Source organism: Calidris pugnax, unplaced genomic scaffold, assembly GCF_001431845.1.
Source record: "Calidris pugnax isolate Ruff unplaced genomic scaffold, ASM143184v1 scaffold435, whole genome shotgun sequence".
NCBI lineage: Eukaryota > Metazoa > Chordata > Aves > Charadriiformes > Scolopacidae > Calidris > Calidris pugnax.
The window spans coordinates 572078-587358 of NW_015091240.1; the positions used below are offsets into that span (position 1 = coordinate 572078).

Consider the following 15281-nt stretch of genomic DNA (forward strand, 5'->3'; position numbering starts at 1 on the left):
TAAATAAGGTTATCTAAAAGTTGCCTCCAGTATGAATCCTTTCATAGAATCATCATAGAGGAGAGTAAAGTCATGTTCAGTGACCACAAATCAGACAGTGGAGAGGGCCATCCAACAACTCACAGTAGAGCACAGAGACTAGTGAGACTTTTCCTCTCCTCTGTACAAAAGTTACATAAATGAAGTACTTACTTTTCTTGCCTAAGCAAACATCTGCTTCTAAAAAAAGGGGAGAATTACCCATGCACTGGGTCTACACCATAGAGAACCAGTAAGTGCTAGAATTTGTCATACATAACACATCATCCTGCATGTTCAATGTGAAGCGTGCATTAACATTATGAACTTATATGCAACTGTGATTTCTTAAATAATCCCATTTGGAGTGATCAGGTACAGAACTCCCCTTGAAGTAAAGGTCACAGATTTGATCTAATATATTACATCAGCAGGGAACAGTAAAAAATTATGAATTATTCCTATCAAAACTAGGGAACAATTTCTTCTACAGGAGTGGCAAGTAAGCATTTGTTAAATCATTATCACAAAAAATACACATGTTGGCAAATGTAACAGCTACCAAGATTCTGTTAATACAGCAAAATTCAGCAGGCTACACTGCAAAACGGTCCTTAACCATTGAGCATACGTACATCTTTCACCATTGACACATCACACACCAAGCGTCCCTTGTGTTCATCTAAAAGTACAACGTGTTGCAGAGCGTTAGGAGATACACCTTTCATCTCGTTCTATTTAAAAAGACCTTGAAATGCCCAGAAGAGGAAAAAGCTGTACAAGAGAAAGTATGCAGGAGGCAACAGTTCAGGGGGGAAAAAAATAGGAAGTTTGTAATCCAAAGCAAATACACCTTCCAATCAAAGTGAGCTCTCTATTCAGAAAATAGCTTTTATGGATTTGCACTGCTTGTCATCCTGCCCATTATCTGAGACGTCTCAAATCAGCGAGAGAGCACCTGGTGTCACTGAAAATCAAAGGCATAGAGAAGACAACCTCCAGTTTAACGTCTTCAACATTTACAGCAAAGGATCCGCTTACTTCTTTTACTTTTGGCAACTCAGATTTGCCACCAAGGTCATGACGGGTTAAATATTTTTTAAAAATAACAGCAAAATGCCTAAAGAAGCAGAAAGAGAAATGATTAATGATGTATCCCAATCGAAGAATTTCCCCATGTTTTATTAAGATGTTGTTTGGAACATCATCCACAAGGCAAAAACAGAAAGCTCATCAGGTTCAGAATCCTTCCTATTCAAAGTTCTTTCCTAAGGAGAAAAATGGAAACTGGAATCTTCTAGCTGCCTATGTCCTTCACTCATCAAAAAAGGATTGTATCTTGCGTTACAGAACATCTCATTGGCAGTGGCACTCTGGGGGATACAGAACAGCCTGATTCTCTTTTACAAGGTAAGAGGATATTTGAGAACAGCTTATAGATTTTTAAGTCACTAGCACTGCAGGTCACATGATATCAAAACTCTGATAATCTGCTACAGTTTGCAAAGTTCCCCAAAGGAACCCACGTCTGGGAAGGCCAAAGGAAGGGCCACAGAGGACATTGGCAGTCACTCTCGCAGCTGGTATAAGCATCGGAAATTTCACAGTGTCAGTCACTCTCGCAGCTGGTATAAGCATCGGAAATTTCACAGTGGTACAGCATCAAATGAGCTGGCTGAAGGGACTTTGAGAAAAGGTGCACAATTGCTGTAACCTCACACTCACAGAAGAGCCCAATAGTTTCACCTCTTTCACCTATTGCCTTCCACTTGCCCATCATAATCACTTTATAGTAATCTAGTAATTTGTTCCAGTACAAGGCTACAGAGCAGGGCTATGTTAAGATGTTAAATCTGAACAAAAGGGAGAAAGAAGAGAGCTAAGCCTGCAACACGAACTTCTGGCATCATATAAAGGCCTTCCTAGAAAACATTTAATTTAGCAAAACAGTACTATAATATACACAAGCAATGTTTAAAACAGAATCAATACATCATATATTATCTTCTCAAGTTAATTATTCCGTAAAATTTGTAGAGGGAAGGAGTACTTAGGCCAGAAAACTTATTAAGCTAGGGGAAAAAAAAAAAAATCAAAAAGGATTCAGCATACTGTTTTTTTTTAAATCATTACAATTTGGGTTTAATTGCAGTTGTTGGTTGGGTTTCTTTGGTTTTAAGAACACTGGCAGGTGTGCTACCATTTTTAGCAAGTTTAGAGCTACCACAATCAAATACATAGGTAATACAGGCATTTCACTCCTCAAAGACTGATGGGCACCCAAGACCTTTATATGTAGCAAAAGTCTCTCACTTCATTCAGCTTCCTGCTAACTACAGTTATGTTTGAAACTGTGCCATAAACAACTACAACATGCTTGACCTGAATCCTGTTTGATTTACTTGATCAGCACAAATATATCAACCCTTCTCGCTGCTCCATAAGAAATGTGAAATGTGCTGTGTCAAATGTCTCTTAAAGCCCTGTTCCGTATCACTTTCAGTCCTCACTTTCCTCAGTATCCAAATAAGCCCAACAATCTAAAAATAAAATGAGGTGAAGACATTTCCCAGAAATAATAAAAGTCCCTCAGAGACTCTGCAAAAAGCACAACAGCGAAAGAAGTCTCAAAAGCATTTATTTTAATTACTTTGTTACCTTACTTCCATAAAGAAGTGTTTGAGTGAAACAAGTTCAAAAAAAAAAAAAAAAAAAAAAGAAAAGGCAAGTCCAGGCTAATTTTTACAAACATGCCAACTTTTCATCTCTGGTTTGACAGCAAGGACAAGTGACATCATAGGCCACCTGACAGGAACACCGAGTGGATGAGGCCCTTTACAGATAGATAGGAGTTCACAAGCCCTGGTCCTCATGGGCAATTTCAATCACCCCAGTATCTGTTGGAGGGACGACACAGCAGGACACAAGCAATCCAGGAAGTTCCTGGAATGTGTTGATAATTTTCCTATCCAAGTGACAGAGAAGCCAATGAGGAGAGGTGCCATGCTGGACCTTGTTTTCACCAGCAAGGAGGGCTGGTGGTGAATGCCAAGCTCAAGGGCAGCCTTGACAGCAGGGACCATGAAATGGTGGAGTTCAAGATCCTTAGGGCAGCAAGGAGGGAGCACAGTAAGCTCACTACCCTGGACTTCAGAAGAGCAGACTTTGGCCTCTTCAGGGATTTTCTTGGTAGGGTAACACAGGATAAAGCCCTGCAGGGAAGAAGGGCCCAAAAAAGCTAGTTAATATTCAAGGATCACCTCCTCCAAGCTCAGGAGCGATGCATTCCAACAAAGAGCAAGTCTGGCAAAAACACCAGGAGGCCTGCATGGATGAACAAGGAGCTCCTGGAGAATCTCAAACAGAAAAAGGAAGCCTACAGAGAGTGGAAGCAAGGACGAGTAGCCTGAGAAATTGTCCGAGTAGCCAGGAAGCAGGTTAGGAAAGCTAAAGCCCAGTTAGAATTAAATATGGCCAGGGACATCAAGAGCAACAAGAAAAGCTTCTACAGATATGTCAGTGATAAAATGAAGATGGGGGGAAATGTGGGCCCTCTCTGAAAGGAGAGGTTGTTGCATGTACAGAACCCAGAATTATCAGCAGAGCTTACTCAGGCCCTGCTCAGCAGGACAGCACTGAAGCATTTACTTGTTGTGCTTCCAAGTTCTCTCAGCCACTTTGCTGGCCTTGTGCTTTTATTTCTGTGAGCACCTCCTACATGCTTGAGATGACTCCCTGAAGCCAGACATTTGTCCTTCCTTTTATTTCATTTTGTAGCCAACAAATGCTTAATCTTTCTCTGGTGAGCAAGGGTGACTACTTTTGCTACTCCTGTTTGCTTCCTTGAAAATTAAGATAAATATGCCTTAGATATATTGGATGTATCTTTCTTCTCCTTTAAAGTAATTGCTCCACTTAGAGCCTGCGAGCAAACAAATATGATAAAATCTAATTTGTTTTCTAAATACTTAGTATCCATCCAGTGAACAAAGGATTGCATGCATCTGTACTGCAGTGCCTACGCTTAAGAGTCTTCCCGTCCTCCATAATTTTCTAAAATCAGGTGGAATGGCTTTTCCTTTACCAATACATGCAACCAAGAGCTCTCTACTCACTCGACTTCAAGTGAAAATCTTGCTTGGTAACGTTTGCTGGTTTTTTGCTGGCTTCCTATGATAATTATCTCCTCTAACTGCCACTCGTAGTTCCATCCTGATGGTTTTAGCTGTCACCAGAGGTTAATACTGCGTGCTTGCCTCTTACCCATCTTTTGCAGAGTTCTTGACACAGCAGAATTACCCCCGTAGATGTGATATGGTGTCTCACAGGGAACATAATGACAGTTAGTGCAGAAGAACTGAACTCTAGACAAACTGTAAGTTGACACCACAGCGATAACGTAAAGTTCAATTAAAAATTTTACAAGAATTGTGAGCTTTTCATACAGAAAAATAACAGCTTTTATCTTCAGAGCCTAAGCCGCTCTGTATCTGGTAATGACAGGAAACCACACTGTAAACAATATGACAAGCTTATATGCTTATATGCTAAATGATATAAATTAAGACAAACACCCCACATCCACCCCAAGATTAATATTTCAAAATTGCCTCTCTGAAGGGAAGGAAAGTGATTGCCACTATTATTGGTTGTAATAAAGTATTAAAAAAAAATAATCTGGTCCCGTTATGCTGGCAGTGCTAAAATACACTAAGAGGCAGGTTTTACTCCAAAGATTTCATAATATGAATTGACAAGTCACAGCCACAGAGAAAATACGAAGATGAACAAAGCATTCCGCATAGTCAAATCACGCAAAAGATGCATTAATTCAGCAACAAAGCCTGGAAGAGAAGGTAGCTCTAAAATCTAGACTTCATTTCAGTTACAGAAGATACAGTACAGCCAGATCTTCTCCTAAGTTTTATGGGTTTCTTTCTAGGGGGTCAATGCGATCCCATTTTTTCTTGTGGATCTAATTAGCTTTTTCAATGCAAATTATCCTCCCTTTCCTATAACCAGCGGTCACTCACTTCAGACAATTTAGCTGATACAAAACTTTTTTTTACCCCCATCACGAGGCTCTCCCAAATGCTCAAATTAGTGTTTCCTCATTTCTCTCCTCATCATTTTACACCCATGAATTCATAAAATAGTTGGCAGCTTGGCTTTCCATTAGCCCTTGGAAAAGAAGCTCAAAGAGTTCAGAGGATCAGATTTTGAGGGTAACTTACCGAAAATAACAAAATATCAGACATTTGAAATTCATTTTCAGCTTCTATCTTACCAGAGGAACAATTAGTTTGCCTGGAGCATGAAACAGTCTACGGAAAAGAAACACAAAGCGAAAAGACATCTGAACAACACTGCTAGGGCTCACTGTTATCTAAACATGACAGGAAAACCGTGATGCCAGATTTATATCTATCTATGTAGAAAGCACTCAGACAGGTGCTCAGTTAATGAAGTGAGCAAGGCAGCTTTTTTCACAATGATTATAACCAAAGTAGCTTATATTTCGGAGAGCTATTTTAACAGTTATAGCCACATTAAGAGCTAAATGACATACAAAATGACTCTGCCAGAGAACATATTTAGAAGGCCGACATGTAACCCCCACGAAAATGGCAACAGTGGTGGTTACTCAAAGTCCTGCCAGGTGCCCTTTAATAAGCAGAGAATGTGATTAGTGTTGCAATGCAAAGAGACAGCATGCTGCAACATGACTCCATGCTGGTCTGCCAGGAAACCTTTACAATAGAGACCCTGGCTACACTGGGATTTTTCATGTATAATAAATAAAGCAATAGACAGGCAGACTGAGGCTCCTTCCTGAACACCAGTGCCCTCCACTGCGAACGCTGAAGATTCCTCCAAATGTTACAGCAATATGAAAAGCAAGAGAGGGAATTTATGATTTTCTCTTCATGACAGACTGCTGAGTCCCCCGGGACCAAATGTCAAACACATGACTACATCTGCCGCTTCGTAGGGCTGCTGTGAACATCTAAATAATACTGTCAGCATAACGCAGAGAGCCGTCCATCAGACCGCACAGGCTCCTCTCCCCATTGGTGCTCACTCTGCCATAGAAATATGCCTTTCATAATCTGTTACAGTCCTTTCTCAACTGATGCTCCATGCAATAATTTAGTTGGAATCATGGAACTTCACTAACAGAACATGACCTCGTTAATTAAGAGGCAGTGGCTCCCACATAAGAACCATTCAGCGTCCTTGTTACAAAATGTGGAACCAAAGTGTTTGGGATGCCATTAACACCACCACCATTTTAGGATGTGTATCACCAGCTCCCTAAGTTTGGCATCACTTAGATCGCATTTGTTTTCCAGCTCATAATTGCTATGTTCTTCCAGAATAAGAACATAAAGAGCAACTTTTAACAGATCATGGGATAATAATTCTTTTACTGCCCCTCTAACGCTACCACACACATTAGTTCAGAGCGTTTGAAGCACAGTCCGCCATTTGAGTACAGGGATGTTTTACCCTAATTTCCTCTACAAAGATTATTCTTCCATTCCATTTAGTATTACTGTTTACCCTCCAACTGGATGAACTGCAGCTTCAGAGGCCCATGTCACGACATTTACAGCAGTGGCTGCACACAAGTCACAGAGAAGACAGGATCTTGAAACAGATCACACATTCTAAGATACACAGAAAGAAAAAAAAAAGCTACAGGAGAAAAATCTGTCCCTCTTCTGGAGGTGCCTATTATTTAGTGGAAAGTTGAGAAGTGGCTTTAAAAACATTGTATGAAGGTTCTGTTGAATTGAACACACTGAAATAGGGCTCAACGTGATCAGACAGGGACTTGTTTTCTTGTATGTCACTTGTGCAAAACACGTTTATGGTTGGATGGCCAGCTCGGGTATTGTGGGTTGGGGTTTTTTTTTTGTTATAACATTTATTACATGGTGCCCTCTCCACTACTATAACTTGCAGGGAAAAAACAGTGCTGAGTAGCTAACCTGAAAGGAAAGACTTCCAGAGGAGACAGAGAAAAGTATCAAGGGAGTAACTGCACAACAACAGTAATCAAAAAGCCCAATTTCTTCTTGTGAACACTGCTGCACCACTGTGACCTGCACCGACAGTGCCCCTGTGGTGTGGGTCACTACACAGTGGTATCGGAGCCAGGATTTGTGGTCTACATCACTGAAAGAGGTTTTAAATCATCCCTGCAAGAAAATAACACAGCCCTAAGCAGAAGTCTGAATCCACTACGCTGTGAAAGTGCCAGGAAAAGCCATTTGCACTATTTGAAGTAGCCACACGTCCAAACGCCTTTCCTCTTCAAAACACCATCCCAGAAAACGTTTACTTGAAATGTCCGTGTCTTTCTCTTCCAAACACACAAAAATATTTAAAGGGTCCAAATTACCTGTTACATTAGCAGAAAAATCACAGATTTGGTGTGAGCTGCTGCACTACTGTAGGCACGCACAGACCAGCTAAGAAATAACTGCTTATAAACACACAGTCAAGGGGACTCAAATTCCCCTTCGAAGGCTGCTTTAAAGATAAACTTCAATTGAAACTAATAAGCTTTCAAAACTGTTTTTAAAACAAAGCACTTTTCCCTACACGTCCTCCAGCATATTTCTTTTAGAAGATTTTTATTGGTTTATACAGGTTGAGAAAATTACTAAAAGCAAGACCAAAAAGGGATATTATGCTTTAACAAGGTTTGGGGGAGCCGGACGATAGAATGTAGTGATTTTGTCATCCTTGTAATGATTTTCTACCTTTGCATAAAATTTCTAGGTTTAATTTTTATTAAAGAAGGACATTTGCATTCGGAGGCTCTTCAAGACATTCTGTGCTGTGCCCTGTGGTTGCAGCACAGTCTAGACACGCATACATTTTATAGCAACTCTATTTCTGCATAGTTAGTGTTGCTCGATCATTTAAGCTGTAGCACTGCATGAGCTGCATACGACATGCCATGTGGTCTCCTAAAGGACAACTATTCCCTTTTTTAAAAAAGGAGGATCCAAGTCTTAGCGGGGAGCAGCAAGGAACCTAATAAGAGCCTTCTCCATAAATGTAATTTTTAATCACGTGCTTTTTAGGGTAAGAATCAAACCTCCTTACTTTTTCACTGGTGAAAATACTATAGACTCCCAAAGCTGGAAAAGCTCAACTTTGTCACAGTGATTTAGTTCCATTTTGTACTTCAATTGCTCAAAGATTCTGTCTTAATATAATGAAGTTCAGCGCTACACAGTGCAGCTATCATACTTGGGTTGAAAAGTCAGCCTTTGTTGTGCTCAGTAAGCACATACACAGTTTTCTGTCTTGAAGGTGTTTTTCAGATGAGAGATGTTATACAACATTTATTAAATAACCATTCATTTCTTTCAATCAAAAAGAGGCTGGCTCCCATGATGATTAATCCTTGATTGAGGTGCAAAGTGCAAGGTTTTTTCTTATTAGGCAGGGATTTTCGTTTTCAAGTGAAAGGTCATACAAACACGAAAAATATTACAATATTTGCACACTTTAGAATTCATATCACAGGACAACCCCTAACTAAAACAAAAATGTGTTTTCACCAAGAGCTAGAAGTACAAATGCTTACACTTTTTCATGCACTAATTTTTACTTTTAACTCATTAAGTTTAGAAATGCAGGTATATTTGTAGGTATATCCCACACCTCCTTTTGCTTTATATCAAACATTTACCTCATGATCAAATGAAAACTGAATTTCATCCAATTTACCCATGAAAAAGGAGTCAGTGGCATCACAGCGAATAGAACAACCAAATTCTGCACTGACTTCAGTAGAAGAAAGAGAGAAAAGAGAATTCAAATAACTGAACCATACAAATGGAAGCAGACTATATAAAGCAACATGAAAAAACTAACTGCTTGCTAGTCCTACAAATCAGTTTGTATGATCAGCAAGATGACTGGAACACAACTTCAGCATTTGTGAAATGAATCATAAATCTAGCCTCTCTGTCTTAAAAGTGTTTCTATTTAAAAGACAATGCAACAAAAAAAAGCACAAACACATTTGTATATAAAACCAGAAATACTGGCTTGAATATTATACTGTTAAAGGCTTGCTTTTCAGTTTACATTTCATATCAAACTTGAGCTATTTCAGTCTAAGAGTTAATCATTCAAGCATTTACTGATTAAGAAACCATTGATATAGTTGTCCTAAATCAACTCTGCTTGAATGATAAGTTATCAGAAAATTGTACAATCAAGTAGACATATTTATGGAAATCTGTGTGACATCTTTAAGGAATATAACAGTTGACAGCTTTGAACCAAGAGTGACAAGCAATCAGAGAAATTCTACCACAAAACGTCCAAAAAAGTCAACCTTTTAAAAGAATATGTAAAAATGTGTTTCAGGAATAAAATGTACCATAGTTCTTTAGTTAAAAAAAAATAAATAAATAACAGCACTTCTCTGTTGTCCTTAAAATAAAATCAACTAGCTTTCAGCATTGATAATTTTCCCATTAAATTCAATGAGTGTAGCACACAGCTTAGACAGGAATATGATGTTCTTTACGTATGCAAAGTTCTTAGTTTATTGTAACTATTTCTAGAATTTCTTTCCGCTACCCATTTTTTCCAGAGATTTCTGCCTAGAAGGCAGAAAGCTTAAAAGGACATAAGGAGAGAGAAGGTTGTTCAAACTCAATGCTTTGCTTTCATGCACATTGGAGGAATCTGCTAGCAGCACACTTTCACTTCATCAATTCAGCAAGAAACACAATGTGATTCTTCTGATTGCTCTTCAGTCGACATTCAGAAGCACCAGCCTGACAATTAGTACAGGCATGTGACACTGAACAAGTAGGGAGAAGGTAAAGGGAAAAGCTTTACTTAAAGCCAGCCATAAACTAAGAAGAACTTAACAAGTTCACTACAAGGTTTACTTGTAGAAGGATAATTAGAAAATACACTGCAATATATATGGAAATATACTACATGTACAGGACACCACCTCTCTGGCCACATAACTGATAAGACACCAACCTAAAATAAACACCTTAAAAATTTGGACATGGAATGCAGGTTGAATACCAAATAGCTGATTTCTCCACACCTGCCTACCACACTTAGGAAAATCAAGGAAATTCTTCACTTAACATCTCAACGCATCAGTCATGGCAATCAAAAATGTCTATGTGGATGGAGTCCGTGACTGAAACTTAGAAGGCTATTTCATTTCCAGCTCAGATTAGCATAGAAATTTTTTCTTATTCATCTCTCTCATCCTATCTTTTAATGGGGATAATTATGCTGACCTCCTTTATAAAGCACCTCAAAATCTACAGTTAAAAAAATGTTCTTAAACATTTACTTATAAATAGCAGCAATCATGTATCAAACTTCAGTTATCAATTTATCACAGGAAAGCAAGAATCTGATTTTTCCTCAAATTAGTACACAAAATTCCATTTTTTCACCAACATTAGCTTCCTAGAACTTTCATCATTATTAAAACAGCTGCACTGTACTAAGATGCACTAAAGAACCCGACTACCACTGACTGACAATTTTGAAGCCTTTCCAAGCTTCCATCAACAAAAGACCTAGGATTTTTTTTCACTGAAAATTTCCATGTTAAACAAAGGCAGTTTGGACCAGCTTCTGGCTTAGACGTTACTCTGAATCTGCAGCTTCAACTGTTGCAATGGCTCCGTTCTAAAACAGGCTGTAGCAAATGTATTTTGCTGTTACATCCATCAACCCCTCTCTCCTTACAAGGGTCGGTCAACAAGGGCACCTTTTCATCACCACCACTTATGCTACCAGTTCCCCTTCTTTCCTCCACATCTATATGTTACTTTCCTCCTTTCAGCAGCACACAATGCCCTTAATCATTCAGTATGTTTGATGTATTCGTTTTTATTTCATCTTGTGCTACTTAAAAATGAAAAAAAGGTGAGAGGGTTTGATATAAAATTAAGCTACTTACCAACTACTGCCAGATTGTGCTCTGAGCCACACGCGATCTGAAAAAGAAGTATGAATGAATAAAAGAGAACCCGCTTACCAGCAGGAAGACAACCACAATTATGACAGCAAATTAAAAATTAACCTGAAGCAAACAACTACAGTTTGTAGGATGCAAAATCAAGGTTGAAGTACTCTCACCTCTAAGTGAAATTTCATTTGTTGTCTCACTTAGAGGTTTAGTGGCAGGGGGGCATGTTTGTTTGTTTTGTTAATAAACAGGCATTTTCTTTTCAAAATGCAGTCACCACTGACATTCCAATCTCTAGGAGCAAGACTGGCCACAACTCTCCGAAAACATCACACCCTTGACAACATCCATTGGATCCAACAAGACTATTCATGGGCATAGAGCAAATGCAGATTAAGCTTTTGCAAGATCAGAGCCATAAAGAGACAGCTGGGTATCAAAAGGGTGATGAAATCTCCATTTCTCTTATCTATACTGGTTTTTATTCCAGATGATCCCCGAAGAACTGCACAAAGTGTACAGGCTCAGCATGATAAACCTGAAGTAATATGAACCCTATGGTCATTTTTCTAGAATGGAGAAAAATACCACGGAACTCAACTCTTCTATTAGCAGCAGGCTGATTTTATTTTTAAAAGCTGCAGAAAAAAAAGAAACCAGTGCAAACATTTTCTTCCAAGCTCATTAGTGATGGAAACCAGCTATGCAGTTCTTTTCAAAGCAAACTCATACTCAGTGTTTTTTTCTTTCCTCTTTGCAGCTGCTGTGAACATGTCAGATGTTTAAGTTGCTTTAGCATATATCACGTAGTCTCACTAAGTTTTCCTAAGTTCTTCACAAACAATGGTAACACAAGCACCAAGAGCAGCCCGCTGCCCTACTGCAAGGGCTTGTCTCTCCCATTGAACTCTTTTGCAATGTCACTAGTAGCACAATTGCCTGACATAACACAGACATCATATTACAGAAGGTTACTCTGCTGAGTGCAGAGTTTTAAATTAAAACACAAGCAATTCCCTCAAAATCCTGTATCTGGTTCATTGTCGTGCACCTACTTGCTCATTACACAAGCTACTGCACTGGAGAAAATTAATAAGCATATTCTTCTACTTCTTAAAAGCACATCTGCAATGATGAAATATAAACCAGATGTACATACTAAATCACATTAAAGAAATAGAAGTCCATGCCATCAAAACTTGATATTGTTTTGTGCATGTGTAACTTTATAGTTTTTACAACCAGAGAAACAGCTACCTTAATGTCTGCTCACTGTGGCCAAGCTTTACTGGAGTTTACTGGAAAACAGATAGCCAAGGCTTACACACAGACTAGCTTGAGCAATTGTGCTACAAATAAAAACTGCAATCCCTACTACTCACAATGTACCCACACCACAACTGTGACATGAAAACATTTGGTCGATGCCATCCTAACACAACAACAGCAAGACAAAACAGACTCTTTAGGATAGAGGCACTTAGCCAAGACATTAAAGCATTTGGGAAAAGGGGGCAAGAAAAATAATTCAAGTCACAGCACACTCCAGGATGGCCTCATCCTCAGAAAAATCAAGACAAAGCAGCAGGAAAAGCAATGCCTTCGCAAGAGCACTAGCAGAACTGCATCAAGTCCTCTATTCCACAATATTGCAGACAGGCAAAGCGTTAAGCCCTGACTGTTAAAATGCATAAATCACTGCCATATCCCATATCATTATCCTCACCACAAGTCAGAGCCCTACACAGGAGCAGGGCTGGTTCCTAATGCCTATTTACTGGCTACTGCTCCCACCAATGCTTCTCGAGCTTAGAGGCTGATGCCATGGAAACAAGATCCACACATGGAAACACACGTGAAGGCTTTCTGGCAAAAAAGCAAATTCTGCATCTTCACCAAGTGCTGAAAATTTGAGATACTGAAGCTGCTGCTAATAAAATAAATGAATTTTATCTGAGGTGTGAATAATCCTATCTGAGCTACTTCCCTAGGAAATATGCTAACACAAGCACAGACTCAGAAGTATTAGTACAAAAGAACTGCTCAGGCTGGTGGCTCATACTTACTGCCACATTCCCCTTCAGAAACACTACGTTAAGAAAAACAATAATAAAACAATAAATAATAATAAAACAATAATAAAAAAAAAACCACCCCACCAAAACAAGGTTTTGTTTAGCATGTAAAACACCCCCTGCCAAAGCAGCATTTTCTTCCTATATCTAATAGCAGCAGCTACAGAGCCTGGAAAATAGATAAAAGAACGCTGGTGACCTCAAACAGCTTTGTACTCTATTCACGTAGCTCTTACTCTCCCTACCATTCAGAGCCACCCGCTGCCCGGCTTATCAGGTTGTAAGGGAGTCAATCAAACAGCACTGGGTACAACCAGACCAGGAGCTGCTGTACTCTGCAGCCTCTCCAGTTCTGGGGAGCTGGTGCATGACAGCCACCCACGGCCAACATGTGCAGATGTGCTGGCTGCAGCTCTGCAGCCCCATGGGGGAAAAGCCACTGCAAAGCACAAATGGCTGGTGCTGCTGCACCCCTTTTGGATGGGTAACAACCACCTCAGTGGAAGTGCCAGCTTTGCCAACAATGACTGAAATCAAGCAAAATCACAAGGCATTGCTATTGCTGAAGGCGTTGCCCTGGATTCACCTTTGATGTCCCGGAGCGAGCACAGCATGTGCCATGTATCAGCTCCACAGAAGAATTTAGGAGACTGAGAGCACAAAGTTCACTACTTCTGCCTCATCACAGGGCATCACCACCTGACACACAGACTGACTTTGTAGGAACCCCCAAATAAAAAACACCCTTACCGGACTCTAAAGTTACCTGTCTGAAACAACAGCGTTGCTACAGGCTACACCGTCCACCTGCAGGACTCCTGCTGGCCTGCACATCTATGACTCAGAAGGGACCACACCAGGGAGGTGAAGCGAGGTTGCAGCTGCTTAATGGGCAGTGCTGCCTTGCAGGCATTTCATAACATCTTTTTTACAATAAGCTTTAAGGTAAACGTGACACCCTCTTTTCTTCATGACTCCCCACAACAGGCAACTATCAGCCAAGAACACATAATTTGCTGGTACAAATACAGACCAGCCAGAGAACAGCATTGCAGAACAGATGTTTTATGCTTACATTAGATGTAATAAGCTCTGCAGTCAGTACAGGTCACTGGGAGAAGCCTAGTATTTACTGCAGCAACCATAATTTTCCGGCTACTTCTCTTCTGTTCCCACCCCCAATGTGCTGCAGAGAAATTAAATTCCAACAGACATCTGCATGCTCCCAGTGGATAAGTACATTCAAGGGTACTTATAAACACACAATAATGCTTTCTAATTGGGCAATATTTTTACATTCTGTTTTAATTGAAAAAAAAAAACCCACTAATCTTAAAGACAAATCAGAGTGACTGCTGGTGAGCGAAGCATTCTGTGAGCCCAAGAAACACAGACACAATGCATATTAAAGTTTCTTCTCCGGAGGAAAATTTGAGAAGAGCTGTGCAAGGATATTGGGATCTCTAAATGATCAAAGATCTCACAGCACTTTACAACTTTACCTGAGGAAAAGAATGCTCAGGAACCGTTTTACTCAGAACTTATTTACCTTTTTATCTATGCTCTTTCAACCATACCTAAATTGTTTGTTTCTTCCCTTAAATTGTGTGTTAGCTGTTTTCTACCTAGCAATGGCTGCAGTTCAGATCCATCCATCCAGATTTAACACACGTGGTGAGAAGCAGCCAAGGGACCAGCATTTTATTAATCATAAATAGTCAGGACATAAGCTGCATGGATGGTGAGGAAAGACCTTAGCACAGCAACCACTAGCTCTGGGCAAAACACCAACATCTTTCTGCAGCCTGCAGAGATGCTTGTGGCCCAGTCCTAACAAAAATTAATTGACTGAATGTAAAAGCAGTGGGTTATACAAAATAAAGTATTTCACTTAAGACTAAAATATTTTAATATGTTAAAAATACTATATGAAGTATAAAAATAATGTTTAATATATTATATAAATATTCCTCTATACATAAAGAAAAGAAGGAAAAGAAGGTTATCTGCTCGAGGAGATGTTATCAGGGAAGAAGGTTCAGAGGAGAGGCGATGGTAAATGCAGAGCCCATCCCGCATGGATCCAGGATAGAGACCTTTCTGAAGAATAGCTGCCCCTCCTTTTGCTCCCCCCAAGTCCTACGAGGTAAGAAAGTATTGCTCTCTCTTTTGAAGACAGTAAAAAAACATATACAGGATAA

The 15281-nt window shown here is 39.6% G+C and overlaps 1 protein-coding gene across 1 annotated transcript in view; it reads right to left on the bottom strand.

Moving 5' to 3' along the window:
• The window catches only part of SERGEF (secretion regulating guanine nucleotide exchange factor), a 155982-nt gene that overhangs the window by 54987 nt on the left and 85714 nt on the right, over window positions 1-15281 (bottom strand). The window contains 1 exon segment of the mRNA XM_014959928.1: window positions 10997-11033. Coding sequence (XP_014815414.1) covers window positions 10997-11033 — 37 coding nt within the window.